Below are 19,271 nucleotides of genomic sequence, written 5' to 3'. Positions count from 1 at the left end.
TTTTTTTCTTTTTCTTTTTTGACTGAGCGTCGACATGGAAAATAACAACATCAAAAGCAAACTAACTAATGAAACATATGTTCCACGTTCATATTAAAATGCTTCCTCGTGATCATACATACTCATAAAAGGACCACTTAACACACATTAATTCTCTGGTGCTTTTCAGCTGTACAGGAGCATCAAATCACCTGTACAAACGGTTTGAGTTGACATGAATTACAACTGTTTTCTCCCACCTGATTTGGTGTCAAAAGAACCATACACTGTGCCTATAATGTCAATTTCAGGCAGCATAAATTATTGTATTAGTGTGTTGTATGTATTTATACACACACGTGCTGAAAGACACACACTGTAGCAGCTCACACACAGAAGAGAAAGAAATGTAATTTGCCCCTCAGTGCTCAGATATTAAATCGTTATCTATATTCCAGTCCGTGCTGCTCTCCTCCGGCTCATCCCTCTTCCTCACCACATCCCACGTTCACCCTCGATCTCGCCGACCCATCTTTGCCCCCTCTTCCAGCAGGGCAAGGAGGGCTTCCTGGAGATTCTCCACGGGTACATGGAAGTCCACGGCACGGTGTACTACGAGACCCAGAGACCTCCAGAGGTCCCGGCCTTCGTGAAGAACCACGGCTTGCTGCCGCAGCATGAGCTGCAGCAGCTGCTGCGCAAGGCCAAGGCAAGAGATTGAAAAATATATAAGCTACACGGGAGCTTTGTCTTCTTCACGTCGAGAGCCCACAGGCTCCCCACCCACACCTCAACTCGCTTTTGCTTCAACTCACTGCTTTCTTTTTTTTTTTTTGCAAAGTTTGCTCCTATAAATGGTTGAATTTAAAGCAATGCTGATGTGAATTTCAGTCAATCTGATTTCTTTATTTTCTCCAGCTCTTCATTGGGTTTGGGTTTCCTTATGAAGGCCCGGCGCCTCTCGAAGCAATCGCCAACGGCTGCATCTACCTGCAGCCCAAGTTCAGCCCTCCTCACAGCTCACTCAATCATGAGTTTTTCAGGGGCAAGCCCACATCAAGAGAGGCGAGTTCATGATTTTTCACAAACTTATTGATCTATGTGTTTTGTTTGAGTCATTAGATGATTAGACTTTCAGTCTAGACAGCGGCATTCGTGGGATAAAGAACCATCAAAGACAGCATTCTTGTATTTATGAAGCGATGCTAAAAAACACTAAGTTCCTGTTTGATTGGCAGATGCGGCTGTGTCTCACTCTACTCTTCGCTGGTGTGTGTGTTGCAGGTCTTCTCTCAGCACCCGTATGCAGAGCAATACATCGGCAGGCCTCACGTTATGACTGTGGACTATAACAACTCCCTGGAGTTCGATACCGCGATCAGAGAAATCATGAGGACAAAGGTACGTTCAGCTTATGTGACAACAAGTAATAAGCTTTATATACTGTGGCTTTTAAACATCGGAGCTTTTCGTGCTTGTAGCATCAGCAGTGCGGGAGCAGCAGCTGCTGCTGTGAACTTCAGCATGTCTTCACCACCACGGCTCACAATTCCCTTTCCCTCTCCAGTTTCCAAAACTCACTTTAAGGTTATTTATCTGGTTGGAGTAACATTTATCCCTGAAATGCTTTTGTTGATAACAGTTAAATTGTTACTAATCTTTAATTTCTGTATTGTTTCATGCGTTCAGGAATAATTTATTCCTGGCTCGGTAACATTCCTATAAATCTGGCCCTCTTTGAGACCTTTTTTCATTTTTCGGTATCCACCCTGGATAAACATGTCCACAAGTGCGACTCAGTGCGAGTTCACTCATCTAAAATTATCATGAGAGTTTAGCAATCAGTGAAGTTGTACACATATATTTACATTCAAATGCAGGCCATGATTCCAGACGCATTTTATTCAGCTACTTACAACTATTTAAATAGCATTTATGTTTTACAATAAGATGTCACAAGTTGATTGTTCAGAAAACAACCCCACTCTAACATAACACACAGAGGCTCAAGTCAACAAGTCCACTGAGTTGTGCAGCAACACCATTTGGTGAGTTGGTGGATGTTAATGTTAAATGACTACCAAGAAATCTAAATCCATGTCAAAATGTAGAATGAATGTACAAAGAATGAACAATTCCAGAAGGTAGACTGATGGGCAAAGAGGATTCAAGCAGCTCAATGAGTCAGGGCCTAAATGTTATTTCCTTAAATGAATTCCTACCATCAGAGAGGAAATTAGCAGCTTCAGGAAAGTAAGATCTTGAATCAAGGGATTAGTCAGTGGAACATTAAGTCATTGCATACGCCACATCCCTAATGGATTCAGTGTGTATTGCTGAAGTTATTTTTAGATGTGGTGAAGTGATATATTCACAGCTGAAGACAGCATGCTTAGTGCGCTCTGTATTGTCTTTAAATGTAAAACAGCCCAACATGTCTTTCATATAAAATTCTGTTTCTGTCTGACAACACATCAGTCTGAACTGCATGAAGGGAACCGACAACATGAAGGCAGTTTCCTGCAGGATCCTCTAAACAGTCTGTATAGGGGGTTTGACAAAAGATTAGACAAAGGGTACATTTTCAAAATGCATATGTGTGTGTGTGTGTGTGTGTGTGTGCGTGCGTGGCAGCGTGCATGCATTGTCAACTGTTCATCTAGTCCGCTTTGTCTGACAGACTCCCATTCAGCAGCGCTGTCTCCATCTGCTCTGACAGACCACTGAGAAAGAGCTGATGGACCACTTCACCCTTCACTGGTGGCACAGTGCCGCAGTTAGCAAGCAATGCACTCGGAAAACACACACACACACACACACACACACACACACACACACACACACACACACACACACACAGCGAAAGAGAGAGAGTCAGATAATATCATTCATTTGTCTGAGCAAACACACAACTGAGACACTAAAATTGCATGGATCAGGCATATCAGCTCATAGCCATTTACCTCAAAACACACAAACACACACATTGTGTGTGTGTGTGTGTGTGTGTGTGTGTGTGTGTGTGTGTGTGTGGGTGTGGGTGTGTGTGTGTGTGTGTGTGTGGCAGCGGATCATGCTCACTCATGCAGGACAAAGCAATCTCTGGCTGGCTGACAAGTCCTCATGTTCCAATAAATCCATTCTCCCAGTCTTCTTTCTTCTCTTTCTTTCTCTTCTTTCTTCAAATGCATTAGTATTGTTCTTTGAGAAATGCAGTCACAGGACTAGATTCGACCAGCCGTCAGAAAAGTCTTGATGTGGTTGATCAGAAAGCGAAGTCAAACATCCAGAGAGGAGAAAGCGAGAGAGAGTTAATAAAAACCCAGAGAGAGTCGCAGTCGATGTATGAGGGGAAATTTAAACGGTATTGTGATGATTATTCAGATGTTTTGAGTCTGAAAGCTTATTTTTCCTGGTAGCTAAAGTGTTTCATTATATACATCATCATCTGTCAATTTGAGAAAAACATTTGCAGCAGCAAGAAAATCATGCATTCAACCGTTAAAGAAAGCAAGCTCAGATATAAAGCATGGAGCATCACCATGTTTTCTTCCCACTGTTTGTGAACACTGGGAAACAAGCTGCATTTCACACCATATTCACCATAAAAGTCCAAACCACTAATTAGAAATAAATTGACTACATAAATGTTCATGAAATTTATCATGTTTTTTTTTATTTCTTTAATCTATCCTTACCCCCTCTGTAGAAAAAGCTTCAATAATTTGTTGCGGAACAAATCCGTATTTTCTGTTTTCCAGCTCACTGTGGTAAACAAGTCATCTAAGATCGAGTTCGCCGCTGCACTCATGTCACTCCCTCTGAAGCACATACGCAACACGTCCTTTTAATCCTGGAGGTCATCCTCTGGCTTCCTGCCTACACATTCTGCACGCCTGAAAGCCAAACCGCCACCCGCTGTATTCGAAAAGCTCCGCTCAAAGCCACACCTGTAAATCAGGACGTGCCCTGGGTCACCTTGCCTGGTTAAGTAAAGCTGAACACGTAAAGTGGCAGAAAGGAAAACACTTGTGTACCGAAGTTATTTTTGCGGGGAGTTGTGTGTCTGTCCCTCCTGTTCAAATGTTTACCTTCCATTCAGGCTTACACAGTAGATTAGCATGGGCTTTGATCAGATTTGCAATGTGTGTAACTTTTTTTAAATTGCATCATCTCTGCATACTTGCTTCTCAGCCGTTCCCTCTTGAAATGGGCCAAGTCTGATTTCACACATGGGTGAACATTGGGCGGCTCTGATTTCAGATCGGAAGTGCAATTTAGTGAGTCGTGTATCAGTTACAGAGGTGGGTCTTTTGCGCTGGGGGCATGCCGACAATCCACTTCCATCTACCCAAAGTCTTGTCCCTCTGTGATATGTTGTTGTAGCACAATCCTTCAAGTAAATTTGGAATTAGATCTCAGCAATATAAAACCAGTTTATTAAATCAGCGAATTAATTTTTGATGAATCCTCGCATTGGAACTGAACCCGTCCTAAATGCACTCGGTTTTCTGTCAGACAGTCTGTATTGAACATGTTGGTATTAGTGAGCTGCACAAAAAGATATATGATGTCTTCAGCTCATCTCTAATTAGGCCAATCAAAAGTGTGCTTTAGTTATAAAAGCGGCGTATCACTGCAGGGGGATGATCTATTGGTATGCAAATAAAGCCTAATGAGTTTCCAAGTAATGACATACTGTGATTAGGCCTCGCAGAAACCTGACAATAGAAACATTCATCTGCTGAAATTAACAAGAAGAGACAATTTACTGCAATTAATGTGAAACAATGAACCAAAACACACATGCATTCTCGAATGTGGGGAAAAAAAGTGAGAATAATCCCTTTAATGGGGGTTTTGTGTGGTTGTGTGTGTGATTTTCAGGTTGAGCCGTACCTGCCTTATGAGTACACCTGTGAGGGGATGCTGGAGAGAGTCCATGCCTACATCCAGAATCAGGTGAGGTCAAGTGTATATCAGTAATCCACCAAACACACATTCAAAAACTGTGCCCTTCAGTCTTTCGTCTTCTTCTCAGAAGCTCTCACATCTCCGACACCTCTTAATATTTCATGACTGTGTGCATTGAGCAGCCAGAACAGCATGTATTTCAGCTTGTGTCTGCGAGTGTGAGCCAGAGAGTCGGTGTCTCTGTACTCCATGTGTGGATTTGTGATTAATCTACATGATCGCTCTGGTTACGAGCCACATATCTGCCCGCCGGCTTTAAAACAGAAGGTCTCCTGACACTAATGAGAAGGGATGAGTAAGGAGAAGCAGCACAAGTGTGAAGATGATGATGACAGAAGACCGGGCTGAAAGAAAGTTTTTTTTTTCTTTTTTTTTTTTTTTTTTTTAATGATCCCATCCTAGAAAAACTGCAGAGGGCCTAAACAACTTCCTGCCTCTGACCTGCAGCTGGTTTGTACACTGAGGTTGTTTTCAAGGCTTATCACAACACAGCATAGCATCTCGAACAGCTGTTCCCTAATGACGACTCCACCTCGATGAGCTGGAGCATTTTTTCCCACAAAGAAAAAATTAAACCAGTGTTGTTCGTGCAGGGCCACAGTGACTGGATTAATGGAGTTATCGAGGTAGTATGGGCTTCTCACTGCACCATTCACAGTGTTGGACAGTTCTGTATTGACTACACACACCTGAACACACTAACAACACCACCACCGAAGGCTCGTCTCTCCTAAATGGTCCTGGAGTTGAGCATCATTCATCATCCGGTTCCACAGGACTCTGTTCACACTGAAGTGGTAATCAGTGATGTGACCAAAGGACGTCCACTTCTGTGTTTTTCTGCGACTCTTTTTGTCTGTATCTCTGTTTCAACCTGTTGAGGACGCTCTGTGACACTCAGCTCAGTGGCCACTTCATCTGAGAACATCCTGTGTGAAGCCTTGCAATGGAGAGGAACTGCTGATCAAATGTTAGACATAATCCTGATCTCATAATGTCACAATGTGAAGAGCATAATGATGACTGTCTGAATACCAATTCTTTCTTAGTCAGTTCAAGGATCAAACTGAATTTTGCTGATAAACTCCTCGTCAGAGAACAGCAAGTTGTGCAAAAATGACTGAAACAATAAACAGTTTAACATAACTTTAGAGAATGTCACAATAACAGTTATTGACTAACCTGACCTGTAAAGGTTGTAGTGCGTTTTAGGTTCATTCTGGAATTTGACGAAAACATTCAAAGACAGCCTTTCTCCAAATGGGTGTGTTGGTTCTTGTCTGGCGACCATTTTCCCCTTGGGTGGTGTGAGATCATCCTAATGTTGCAGAGACATGGAAATAAATCTCCCACCGAATAGCGAACTCCTCTTTTTTAGTGAAAATCCTCTTTTTTGTGCGACCCAGCCAGAACGCAGGCTTGAGTTCCGTGGAGGTGCTGTTCAATGACCTCAAGAGAGCCATTCACACTAAACACTCTGGATCAGCCGAAGCATTTCTGTCAGGAACAATTGCCAACATTTCCTCCTGAGTATTGTGCACCTCTGATCAGCAGCAGCCTGAAATGCTGTGTTTGCCACCCAAAGAAGGATCTACTTATTAAAGACAAGGATTGTCTGAGTGGTATTAGGGCCATGATTTCGCTTTTGTGCGTGTGCGTGCGTGTGTGTGTGCGTTACTTGTTACTTCAGTGGAAACTGGATCACATTTAATTGCCAATTAATACAAAAAAATAGAATAAAATACATTGCAATAGATTGCCTTTACAGTACGATGATTCTCGTGTGTTAAATTTCTCAAACATTTGCTCCAGATAAAAATAGCTTCATACCTTGACGGGTAACGGAAATATACTATTATTAGTTTCCGTTATACCTCAGATGGAGAAAGGGCATCTGTACTTTTTTCGATGTATTTTGGTTTACCACCATGAAATGCCAAGGCGATCAACTGTTACCATGACAACCACAACAATCAAACCAAAGCACGCTGTGTGGAGGGAAAGTTTCACAGTTATTTGAGGTTTCTTGGTTATGTGTTGCTTCCACCTCCACACCAGCAGCGGATAAACTTAACATGATGGTTCTGGTCAAAGTGCAGGTCATTCAAACTGAATAAAACACTCACAGTAGGCTTTTTCTTCACCGCTACAGTTTCAATTGCGGTACTACTTTCAGACTGGTGAATTTCTTTTCAGATGCAATTCACTCTGCCTTAATTCAGCCGTGTTTCTGTTACCTGTCTCTCTTCTCTGACGAGTTCACACGTTTTGGTTTCATATTTAATTATGTGCAGTATTTCTGCTACATTTGGGAGGTTTGCATGTCAGTTACCTGTCACTCTGATTATAACCTTCTGAAATTATAACCTGTCTCTCCAGAGATGCATAAATCTGCATTTACTTGCACGTTTCACCACAAGTCAGTTCAGCTCGGTTTTACACATGTTACTGCATGTTACAACATTGTGTGTTGACTGAAGCAGATGTCTGAATGCCTTTGGGCGTCGTACTGAGTGACCCACTCCCAACACTGTGCCTGCAGGCATCTTGGTGAGACACAAAAGAAGGGTTGAAACCAACGCCGCTCCACTAATGAGCTGCTTATGCTTTATTTATGGTATGGGCACAGTTTTAATGCAGTTGGTTTGTAACTGCAACCTACAGCATAATGATGCACCTGCTGGTTATGGCCTGGAGCGTATTGGGTCGCAAATTTAAAAGCCTTGAGCTTCTCCAGAATCCAGGAGGTAGAAGATTGCTTTGCTGTTGAAAGGAATTGCAGTGGGACCTGTCACTAGCCGTGCAAAGACGGCGCTGGATATTCGAGTAATGCACAAAAACTAACTTCAACAATGAATTTCACTTTTCAGGATTTCTGTGCCCCAGAGCCTCCCTTCATCGCAGCCAACCTCTCCAGACAGGGGTCTGCCGGTGGCAGCAGGATGACAGGCCCTCTCTTTGTGCCCCTGCCCAACTCCACAGCTCTTGGCTGGGCATCCAACGTGACGGCTCCAGCTGCCTGGCCCCCGCTCAGCTCCCTCAGGCTGCTCGTATCTCAGGAGGGCCAGTCGTGTGTGGACGCCTGTCAGTCAGCCGGCTTCATCTGCGAACCTGCACACTTCCGCTTCATCAACAACAAGGAGGCGCTGCGCTGGTAGGTCAGCCAAACGTAAAGAAATGGGATGAAACTGCAGGCTTAATGCCTGCCGACCAGAGGCAGAAGGCAGCATGTTATATGTAATACTGCTCAAAGCCTCAGTACAGATTTGCAGTGTTCGTCTTTCTGTCTGCTCGCCACTTTAGATTCAGCCCAACATCACATGCTGATCTGATCTAGTCTGATCGAGTCTAAAGTCTCTATCAAAAAACCAGATCTGAAGGTGATCCACCGTAGACACAGAGTCAAAGGGGTTTTTGAAGTTATCAGTCTTTAAATTGAGAAACAGAGTCTGCAGATCCATACATTCCTAAAACATCTGCACTTTTACCCAGTGTACTCAGTCTGCATTTCAGTCAGCAATGCAGCCAGCTTTATCCTTATTTTCTTTTTCAACACAGTCCACTCCTGGAACTTCACTAAGCGGCGTCCCCTGTGAGCTCTGTGTGTTTGAATCAGTCTTTCATGTTATGACATGAAAAATACCGAACTGGAAATTAATGAGCAACATGTTGAGGTTTTTTTTTTTTTTTCTTTCAGATCTGAAATATAAACTATATACAAAAAGAAAGGAAGTTTTCTTTCTTTTTTCTTTTTCTTTTTTACTATAAGAATGCTTCCTGGCAATAAGTTTTGTACCCATGGGAAGTCTGATCATTTGCCTTGTAAATGATGCCATATTTGCATGAAATATGCATCTCTGGGATAAACAGCTGAGCCAAATTTGTGGTTTGTTCCCATTAAAAATGGCCATATTCTCTCTGCCAACGCTGGACAGCTTTTCTCTAATGTTCACTCTCGCTTGGTATTCATTGATGGATTGAGTGATTGAAGTGTGATGAAACAAGACATATTGGCAATTTAATAATCCCTTTAGCGAACAAATAGGAACCTCAGGAAAACATCCCAACAGCCTGGCACCTCCTCCTCATGGAGGTCACCAGCCTGCTCACAGACGACTCTGGGACAGAATGTCATTCCTCAAACAGTATTTGTCGCAGGTCGTTCTGACACCATGTGATCAACGGTCATTCCACCGTTTCCTCTCTAAACATCTGGAGGTGAACTCTGATAAACCCCGCTCTGTGGGGGTGAGGGTCTTCCTCTTGGAGGGTAAATTTTGATCCCAGCCTTTGGAGATATGGGATTTACTACGAGTTTCAAAATGTCATCTCAACATCTCTTTTTTTTTTTTTTTTGAGATCTGAAAATCACATGTCTGATTGTTAACACCAGGAGAAACCAGAAGCTCAAAACAAAGTCAATGGCAGCAACAAATAAAAGGTGAACTCAACGTAATCGCCTGATGTTCATCCCACAAATGCTTGTCCTGAGAATTGTGGCCAAAAATGTAAAAGAAAAGGAGAGCATATTGTAATCCAGTGTGGAAGTGAGTCTAACGGCTCCAGGTGTTTCGTGCGCTGTGCCAGCTTCTGGTTGTTTACTCTGAATCTTCAGTTTGTTTTTCTGAAGCACTGAGACTTCCAGCCTGCTGCTGCTGGAGTTTCCTCTCCAAACAGCCCACTGCTGAATTATCTTTAGGTTTGCCTCCCGTTCTTTGCTCTTAATCTATCTTCAAGTATCTGTTGTGCTGTACTTTTTTCTGTCTCTCTCTCAGTTTACAGTCCCGCTTTCCTTTGTTTCTGTTCTGTTAATCCCTCCTCGCAGCTCTATTCTCTGACAAAAGTTATCCTTTTCATGCTGACATCTTATGCCTGTCTCATAATTTTTCAAACTTCCCCGTTGCTTCTGCTCCCTCACCGGTTCCGCACTTCACTCATTCTTTTCTCAAATTGGGATTTGTAGCGATAAGAAAGCATCGACATATCTCCCTTTTCCTCGCCTACACTTTTCAGTTTTTCAGGGGAATCTGTGCCGATTCCCTTTCCTTTCACTTTCCTGTAAATGAAATATAGATGTGATCACAGCAGTTTTGCTACAATGAAACCCAGGAAGCTGTTATTTTACGGTGCTCTGCTTTCACCCTTCAGGTTGGAGGTGCAGTGCGAGGTGGTCGACTCGGAGATCAACCACATCCTCCCGGCCTTCTCCGTGATGCGGCGGGAGTGCGGCCTTCAGCGGGAGCCGCTGCTCTTCAGCTGTGCAGGACACTCCCCTAAATACAGGCGTCTGTGCCCCTGCAGGGACTTCCGCCGTGGACAGGTGGCACTGTGCAGAGACTGTCTATAATGACGGGACGACTGAAGGACGGAAGGAGAAACCGACACAGATTGGTGGGGAGGAAAGGGACACTGGAAGGCAGCCACAGGCCACAACAAGCGCAGGGTTGTGACAAATTACACAATGGTGAAAAGGCAGTCCCTCCCCCAAAACAGTAAATGTAGACTGAGGAGGAACAGGCATGCATGAATATGGAGAGCTAAGACATGTATAAGTGAGAACTGCGAATGATTGTAGATTGATGTAACAGCTGCACGAAGCTGGAGACGCAAATCGGTCCGATTTTCTGCCCCGATCCCCTCTGGGGGTCATATTGGTGACCACAAGACGGTTTTCTTGAGATTTTGACAGGTGACGATGTCCACAATATTCCAGGTTTTAAACTGCGGTCCCCCCAAAACTGGTTTTAAGTTCGGAATCACACACTTTAAAAACCGTGACTGCAGAGAAAGAGAGTATTGGGTTTCCAGAGTCATTTCATGATAGAGTCTTCAAATATCTTGGTTTGGAGAAGGCAACCTTGGGTCAATATCCAATCTCCTCCCTGCACTTGGACAAAGGATGATGGACAACCAGGTTATCTCCTGAGCTTTTTCTCCCCTCCTCCAATGATGGACAGAGTCATTTATCAGACTGAAACCCAAGTCTGAGGTAACATCAGTCAATGCAATCATCTTTGGTCAAAGAAGGAAAGAGGAGACGAGAGGACAAAGATAAAGGGCACAAGATTATTTTTCAATAAATAAGCCTTTAGAGTGCTCAACCTGATTTTTAAAGAGTCCTCTGGGCTTTGTGATGGAAAAATCATGAAATAAAAAAAAATCTGAATGGTTCAAAGTGTCTGATCTTAAGTCAGTTTCTTATCATCTTTTTAGGTTTGAGAATTGCTCCTATTCCTGTCTGTTAAAATACTCCCACTTTTCACATTCATCTATATTTCTATCAATCTCGCCACCTCCGGGGAGAGACATTTGATCTTTTTCACATGGAGTTGACAGGCAGCACCGCTCGAAGCTGTCGAAATGAAGTGAGGTTAAAAGTGACAGGAGTGCTGGGGGGGGGGGGGGGGGGGGGGGGGGGGACTGAATTTAAGTCAGTTTGCTTGATTAATTCAAGAATGAAATAATGATAGCGTCAATTTGGCAACAGTTGAAGTATATGTGAGGCAGTGTACCAACGCCGACATGTCTCACACATACTGCACAGAAGTTTATTCAGCATCAACTAGTACACTAGTTAAGCTGCAACCACTTCCATGAAATACAAGAACAGAGTAATGGTATCATCAGTTCTGGCACAGCGAGACTCAGAATCAAATGTTATTAATTGACCGTTTTTCAATATGCTGTGAGCAACAGCAATCGACACACGACACAAGCACTTTTCCAAACAGCAGCAGGGATCAGTGAAGCAGCGACCGCTCTGCCGAGGAGTTGGTGTTGTGCCGCCTGTCGCCTGGAGCTCATCTAACAGCTCACAGTAGCTGCCATTTGATTCCAGGGCTCCCTGCGATATTGAGAGACGATCTGCAAAGAAAAAAAGAAAAAAGGACGGTTCTCCTATTTGATAGAGCCATTTTGAGCGACAGATACTCACTTGAAAAAATGTGCAAACATGTAAATTTCCTTAATTTTCTGCATCAGGTAGTCATTAGCTTGATCATATTTCCATGAAATTCCTGCTGAAACTGTCTTGTTTCCTCACATTTTTTTTTATTTTCAATTAGAGAAATTTGAAGTTGAAACATGATTTACAAATAGCTTTGTGAACCACAGCTTCTCACATGTCAACTTCAACTCAGCCGCACTTCTGGGACGCCGCTGAGTCTCGCTTTAAGCCATTCAGACGCATCCCCGTCGGGTTAAGGTCAGGTGTCTGACTGGGCTGCTCCACAAGCTGAGTTTTCTTTGAAGCTCCTCTGCTGCAGATTAACTTTGATGTTTAGGGTCAGTTTCCACTGCGGCCACTGAACAGCCGCCTCCACATTATCCTGTAATGCACCTCGATATACTTAGAAACTCATTTTCACTTCATTGATGGGAGGCAGACAGCAAAACCGCCCCAAATCAAATTTTCCTCACTGTATTTCACCAGATTTTCAAATTATAACCCGGTGCTCAGTCAAGGTTAGAGGTGCTACAAAGCAAGAATGCAGTGTTCACAGCTTATACGTTCCTCCTTGTGCATGTGTGCATACATTTTTTTTTTTTACGTTTACAAATTGAATTGATCAGCATTCCCAGGTGTTAATCTACTTTCAGACAAGACAAGGACTTGGAAAAAAAAAAGTCTTTGCATAATCACATTGTATCACCTACGCACTAACAGCTGTTTGCTGTTTAGAGGTTGTGCCTGATAACAAAGAGCGGCAACAGATTGCTGCCAATAAATTTTCTAACTGATCAGTCTCAGCACAAGAAACTTGATGTCTTGTTCCAAATCGAATTTGACCAAACTAATTGATATTCAATACATGATATTCTCCAGCATTAATCAGAAGTTTGTGGCAGAGAAACGGATCCAAGCATCTGTCAATGAGTCAGCGTGTATTAAGTCAACAACTTGGCATTTAATGCACAACTTTCTTTTCTTTTTTTTATTGTCCAAACTTGTCTTGAATTTTTTTCCCAGTGGATACATTTTTCTTTCCGTTTATGTCTCCATTCTTCCACTCATCAGATTCAAAACATCAAAACAATGGGTCAGTATCAAGCATCTGCAGAGCCTGATAGAGACTCATCCATCCATCCATCGCACCACAGGGAGCTGGAGCTTATCCGAGCTGCCACAGATCACCAGTCCATCACAGGGCTACACACACACACACACACACACACACACACACACACACACACACACACACACACACACACACACACACACACATCCAATTCAATTATAAAGGAGGCTGTTGTGGGAGCAGGTTGGAGTACATGAAGACAATACAGACAAATAGGGAATACATAAAGTTTGCAAACTTTGGCCTTTTCAGTGATTTTTCAGCAAACGTTTATTTCACTAATAGCAGAAGCAGGGAAACATGAACATGGAAGACCGGCGTTCAGAGCTTTCGGATTATCCGTTGCCCATGACAACTCGAGAAATCCAGGAACTCTTAATCTTGAGTGCAGTGAGTTTTAGTGGAACATGTGTTGAGGTTATTGATTAGACCTCAGTTTTACAAGTACTTGACTCCAAGAAGGTTTCTTAAAAATGACACTTTCCAGCTGAAACAAGTTTCTCACATGAAATCTTAAACATGGATAAGATTTGGTTCTCTTTCTGCCTCTATACGTTGGATTTCCTGAAAAGGTTGTTGTCGTTTCAGCTGAATGACTTTAATGTGTAGCAGCACCGGGGAATATTTGTGTCTGAATGTCAGGGAGATAAAATTCTGCACAGTAACACTAGATTACATGCATGCATCATTTCCTGTGAATCCCCTGTGAGTTAGTAGGCAATTTCCATTCGCTGCGGAATGAGTGGACTCAGCAACCAACAATGAAAACTACTGCACCATATCAAGAGGTAATTACTAAATGTAAATACACTGAATGGCTGCTGCAGTAAAAGAAAAAAAAAATCATTCGTACTTTTTTTTTTTTTAAGTATTATGATGACCAGGAAATGCAGCTCAATCATGAAAATTAAGAGAATTTAAGTTTTCATGATTTTCATGCATTTAAGTTTTTGGTGAGGGGGTTAGTGCTGTTGCCCCAGATCAAGTCTGGTTGTGCACCTATCTATGTGGAGTTTTCATGTTCTCTCTGTGCTTGCATAGGTTTTCTCCAGATATTCTTGTGTCCTCATATTCCATAAACACCTGATTGAACTGATCATTTTAAATTGTTGTTGATATGATTGCAAGTGTGTGAGAGATGGTCTGTCTCTGGGACGAACTGGTGAACTGTTCACGGTGTGCCCACTGGTATCTGGTCCAGTCCCTGAAACCCTGATTTGGATAAAGTCGCAAATACACATGGTTTTAAAGAATTTATTTCAGAATAAACAGCTGTAAAAAAAAAAAAGCTGCTGAAAGTCATGAGCGTGTGGTTTCAAAATAAGTTTGACTGCACCAAGTCCAGTGAAAGAGAGGTGAGCTTCTATACACAATAACAACTTTACACCACAAATTTTAATCTTAGCTGTGATCACAAGTATTTTTGTGATCACTCATGTTTCGTTTAGGACAAGACAAAGTCAAACACATGCTTCAAACTGAACAGATTTACTTACGCTATGGAAATTTCATGCCTTTTAATAAGTTTAAATAACCATCAGTGATTAGTTCAGTTTAAAAACCATTCATGTTTAGTGTTTTTAAATCCATTTATTTACTTGCATCAGTAATATCAGAACCTGACGCTTTTGCACTTTTTCAATTCAGATCGAACTAATCAGAAAAATGGAGCTTATTGATTAACAATGAGATGATAACTTTCAGTCAGACATAAACAGTGTGAGATTGGAGATACACAGCAGTGTTGTCGGTCTGAATCCCAGCGGTTAATACTGGGTTCAATGAATGATAAATCAAAGGTGTGGATGCCAAAGCGTATTCATCAAATCCTCATTGACCTGCGATAGCATGAAGAAATAATGTCACCCCATTCACCGCTTCGCTGTGATTTAAATTTAACAACAGAGTCGCTTTAAATTGCAATGAATACTTTTCATCACAGCAACTCATTCATCTTCTTGACTGAAATATTTACAATGATCATAAAAAAGCACTTAGGCCCCGTGCAGAAAATCTGTTCCCCCTCTCTCCGTGGACACATATGCATATGGGCCACGGCCAGTGGAAGGCTTCCAGTCACATCTCCGAGCGTAATGCTGGATGATGCCGCATCATAAATTCATTCATTCACATGAAGTATGAGCAGAGCGCCGGTGCTGAAAACAGTTTGCACTGGGCAAAACTGTTTGGAGGAAAACAATGCTGCATCTATTAGGTTTTGTTCTCTCTCTCTCTTTTTTTTTTTTCATTATTATTCAGCCCTCTCGTAATGAAACATGGCAAGCAAACTATGTGTGGATAAATAATGTGTTGACTTGCTTATTTCTTCATCAGGGTTTTAAGGCAGTGCGCCCAGGCTTTGTTAATGAGATCACACCCACCTTCCAATGCCAAAGTTTTCCAGTTCATGCACGTTTGTGGCCTTGCTGTTTTGTAGTTTGTGTTTTATGGCTTCACGGTTAGAATACATCCTGTTTGAAAGAATTTGCTTGTTCACAAACTACATCTGTCCTTTCCCGTTTCCTTTCTCAGTACAACATACATACCTAAGCAGGTTTTTTTACTGTGTCTAAATGGATTGTTTGAGTCTCTCCATCCATCCGCTCATCCATTCATGACCCTGATTTGGATCAAATCCTGTTCGTTACATGGATGAATGCTGCGTCTTCTTTGTTTAATCCAGTAGTTTTCAAGCGTGAAGTGGGCAGAGAGCATTGTGGGCCAGCAGCAGAAGAAATGGCTTTTGTGAGCAAGATTCACCCCCGTATGCCTCATTAATTCCTGAGAAATAATGGCAATAAATAAACATTTAACACTTATTAGATTAAAACACATTTCTATTATTGAATATGATGTAGGTGTAATGGTATTAAGTGATTTCCTGAAATAGGCTTTACAAAAACATTGATGTAGAAACAATTGCTGACTGCATCTGAAATCTAACCAAAAAAAAAAAAAAAAAAGCTCAAACTAGCATGAGAGGAGTTGTTCATTTTGTTTCCTGTGGATCTCAACAGAAATAACTAGTTAAAACAAGCATTCGACTGTGATGATCCTGCGATGATCGACCTGTTAGACTTTCCTTTCCATTTTTTTTTAAATGGCTCTTTGATCAAGAAAAACAGACAGACAGTACAGTTTGGAAATGGTAACTTGTATTTTCCTTTGGGTGACGCGCTGGACGACTTTTAACCCGCCGCCGTCCCTTCATGCAGCGAAGTTGCCAGGCAACCGGCCGGCGGATGTGAGGGAATTTCAGCTCACTTAATGAACGGATATATGAGAGGTGTCTCCTCATCTCACTCCTGTCACCTCCTGTCCAGATAAGCACGTTCCTGAACATCACAAAGAATCTCTTCAGGCTCTGGGAAATACTGCGTGGCGCCCACGGTTACCGTGGAAATGAGAAACGTCAAACCTGATTTCAGAGGGATTCAAGGCTCGGACACAAACCTCAGCTGAACAAATGAAATACTTACAACTTACTTACGCCTTCAATTTAAACTGCAATCTATAAATATCAAATTATGTTGTTATTAAAAATGAAAGGAAATGATTAAAGAAAATAAGCTGAATAAAAATACACAGGAGATTGGACAGAAGGTTAATGAGTGTGTGTGGCTGTGTGTTCATTAATGTTGTGTTGACTAATGTCTGCTAACACATGTACAATATGTGAACTTATTGTTTCATGAGAGTTTAAGTGTTTCAGGGCTGAACTGGGTTTATATTGAACTTAGAAAAGGATTTAGAAGGTTGTCATGTTAGTGAAGGTTAATTTGTTCACAACCACTTTGCAGCAAAAGCCTTTTTCAGACACACACAGCTGTGACCTGTTGGTAGCAAGACTCAAACACAATCCCTCCAGTCACAAACTCAAAGGTAAAAAAGAATGAGTGTGTGTGTGTTGCAAAGAGACAGAGAGGTTTATGATATATATAAAAGATAAAAGCACATGTGAGACATTCCCATTAATGGACCGCCATATTTTTTATTACAGCCTCCTCTGATTAACTTGATCCTGAAAACTCTGAGCTTACCATCTCTCCCCGACAGTCTTCATCCATTTTCAGGGTGACTTTCAAACTGAACACATGGCTGCCTGCTGACCAGATGGGGAGATTTTTCCCAACAGCTGCATGGGCCGTTCTTAGAGGACCTCTGTCAAAAAACCTCACCTCTGAAGGACACGCTGTGTGTGTGCATGTGTGTGTGTGCGTGTGTGTGTGTGTGTGTGTGTGTGCGTCCATGTATAATAATTTTATAACCATTGTGAAGGGAAAAAAGACCAGTGAGCACATTTCCATTATGAATTGGCAACTTAAAGAAAAAAAAAAATCTTGATTCAGGCGATCAATCTCCAGGTGAAGAAATGTTTTCCAGGACAGGGTTCGGTCAATGTTGGCATGCAGGCGTGCATGTTTGTGCACATGAACCTCCTCAGGATGCCTTTCAGCTACATTTCTAGAACAATGTTTTAAGGGCTGTTTTCAGATTCCACAAACCCAGAAAAGCAGCTGACACTTGAACAAATCGGCACAAACTAAAATTGCACAAACCTAAAGAGAAACGGCGTGACTCCTCTAACCGTCACTTTATTTACCCGCTACTGAGCGGAATCATTTATTGGCGTGTGATTTGAGATTCTTCAGAAAGTCTAGTGGCAGTCAGAAGAATTTATTTCCACAGAAAGACGGAAGACGACCGCACTTTTCCTGCCGCGTCAGTGGATTCGGGGCGAGGGAGCGGCTGATCGCTGAGGGTGACGCCTAATCAGGCCTCCTTCACTGAAAACGGCTCATCTGCCTAATGCCTGGGAGGCGCTCCTGCGTGACTGCGACTCCCTCAGAACATGCGGCGCGACGCTGCGCTGCGTTCTCCGGCGGAGAGCGGGAACACATTAAAGTTTTTAATTTCTGCTCTCGCTGTTTGCGAGTTCCACCGCCGTGATTACGATTCATATGCGTGGCGGGAAAGAGGCAGCTTTCTCCGTGTGGCTCGTGCCGAAGAGCGGAGGACGGAAATGATTCACCGTCGATGCATTAGACCTTTTCTGTTTGTTTGTTTGTTTCTGCGATGGTGTGTTGTCAGGCAACAACAGAAGGTTCAAACCTCATTATTTCTTTCTGCCAGGCTCTCAACAGTCGTGTCTCCATTTTCAATGACGCGTCAGTTAATTTTTAATCAACAGACGCAAAATGCCTGCCAACAATTCTGATCAACCATCAGGCTTTCAAGTGTTTTTTTTCCCCTTCCTTTTTCTCAAGAGTGCTACACATTTGCTGATTGTGAACATTGTACTGCTGCTGTAATATTGGAGACGAGGCTAGATCGCAATTAGGAAAGTGAAGAGCAAGTTCCACTGTTGTCTCATTTTTAAAAGACACGATTTTCGTGAAGTGAAAGTTGAGATTAAAAGAATGTCCTCAAACTTGCTGATGATAAACATCTTATCTGTGGGCCCTCGTAAACACACACCGATCAGCCATGACATTACAGCCTCCTCATCTCTCTCGTCCTCTCAATATGTGCTGTATTCATCGCTGAGTTTTGTAGGAAGAGTAACTTTGGGAGGAGTTTCTGAATGTATTGTTGGATAAGTGAGTCGAATTCATCAAGCAGCTTACATGAATGTGTGCGGAAACTCAACAGTGTGCTCCGTGTGCGCAGAGAGAATGGACAATCAGCAGCTCCTTAAATCAAATAGTTTAACTTTTGAGAAGAAAAATCAATTCCATATTCATTTATTCAGTGTTTTAAATGAAGGAGGATGAATTTCTCACCAGGTAATTGACCTTTTTGTGGAAAGCCACATGAGGCAAATTATTATTCAAAGTTAAGCTGTTATAAATCTTCAAACAAGCTTGTTTTTTTTTTCTTTCTTTCTTTCTTTATTTTTTTTTTAACGTACCTCAGCATTATAAGCATGTATTTAAAACAGGAGTCAAATGTAGGGGACTCATTATGGAGCCAAAATGAGTTTGTTGGATTATGTACTGATGCATTCATTTGTAATCACTAATTTGATGTTGTAGCTGATAAAGGTGGTGCTAATCTTGATACAATTACTTGTTAGTGTAATGAAAATCACGATGCAGCATTATATAATTAATAGTAGAGCTGCAAAGATTTGCTGATTGCCGGAAAATGACTTGGCAAATGTACTGCTAATAAAATGATCATCATCTTTCAAGCATGATGAAAAATATTGACTCCTTTAGTGTGTTGACTTACCGCATT

General features: G+C 42.1%; 1 protein-coding gene across 2 annotated transcripts in view; it reads left to right on the top strand.

Annotated features, from left to right (window-relative positions):
* The window catches only part of LOC115389980 (alpha-1,6-mannosylglycoprotein 6-beta-N-acetylglucosaminyltransferase B-like), a 111,214-nt gene extending 100,105 nt beyond the window's left edge, over nt 1-11,109 (top strand). The window contains exons 13-18 of one of the 2 annotated variants that reach the window (XM_030093600.1): nt 533-688; nt 898-1,044; nt 1,264-1,380; nt 4,867-4,941; nt 7,824-8,107; nt 10,102-11,109. In XM_030093600.1, coding sequence (XP_029949460.1) covers nt 533-688; nt 898-1,044; nt 1,264-1,380; nt 4,867-4,941; nt 7,824-8,107; nt 10,102-10,300 — 978 coding nt within the window. In that variant the 3' untranslated portion in view covers nt 10,301-11,109. Of the gene's footprint in view, nt 1-529; nt 689-897; nt 1,045-1,263; nt 1,381-4,866; nt 4,942-7,823; nt 8,108-10,101 lie in introns of both variants that reach the window. The other variant, XM_030093599.1, reaches the window with a different exon arrangement.
* Nucleotides 11,110-19,271: the final 8,162 nt, after the last annotated feature.

This window comes from Salarias fasciatus, chromosome 6, assembly GCF_902148845.1.
Source record: "Salarias fasciatus chromosome 6, fSalaFa1.1, whole genome shotgun sequence".
NCBI classification, from domain to species: Eukaryota; Metazoa; Chordata; class Actinopteri; order Blenniiformes; family Blenniidae; genus Salarias; species Salarias fasciatus.
Note: the sequence above shows the minus strand (reverse complement) of the source record. Positions and strands in the feature narration are given on the sequence as shown.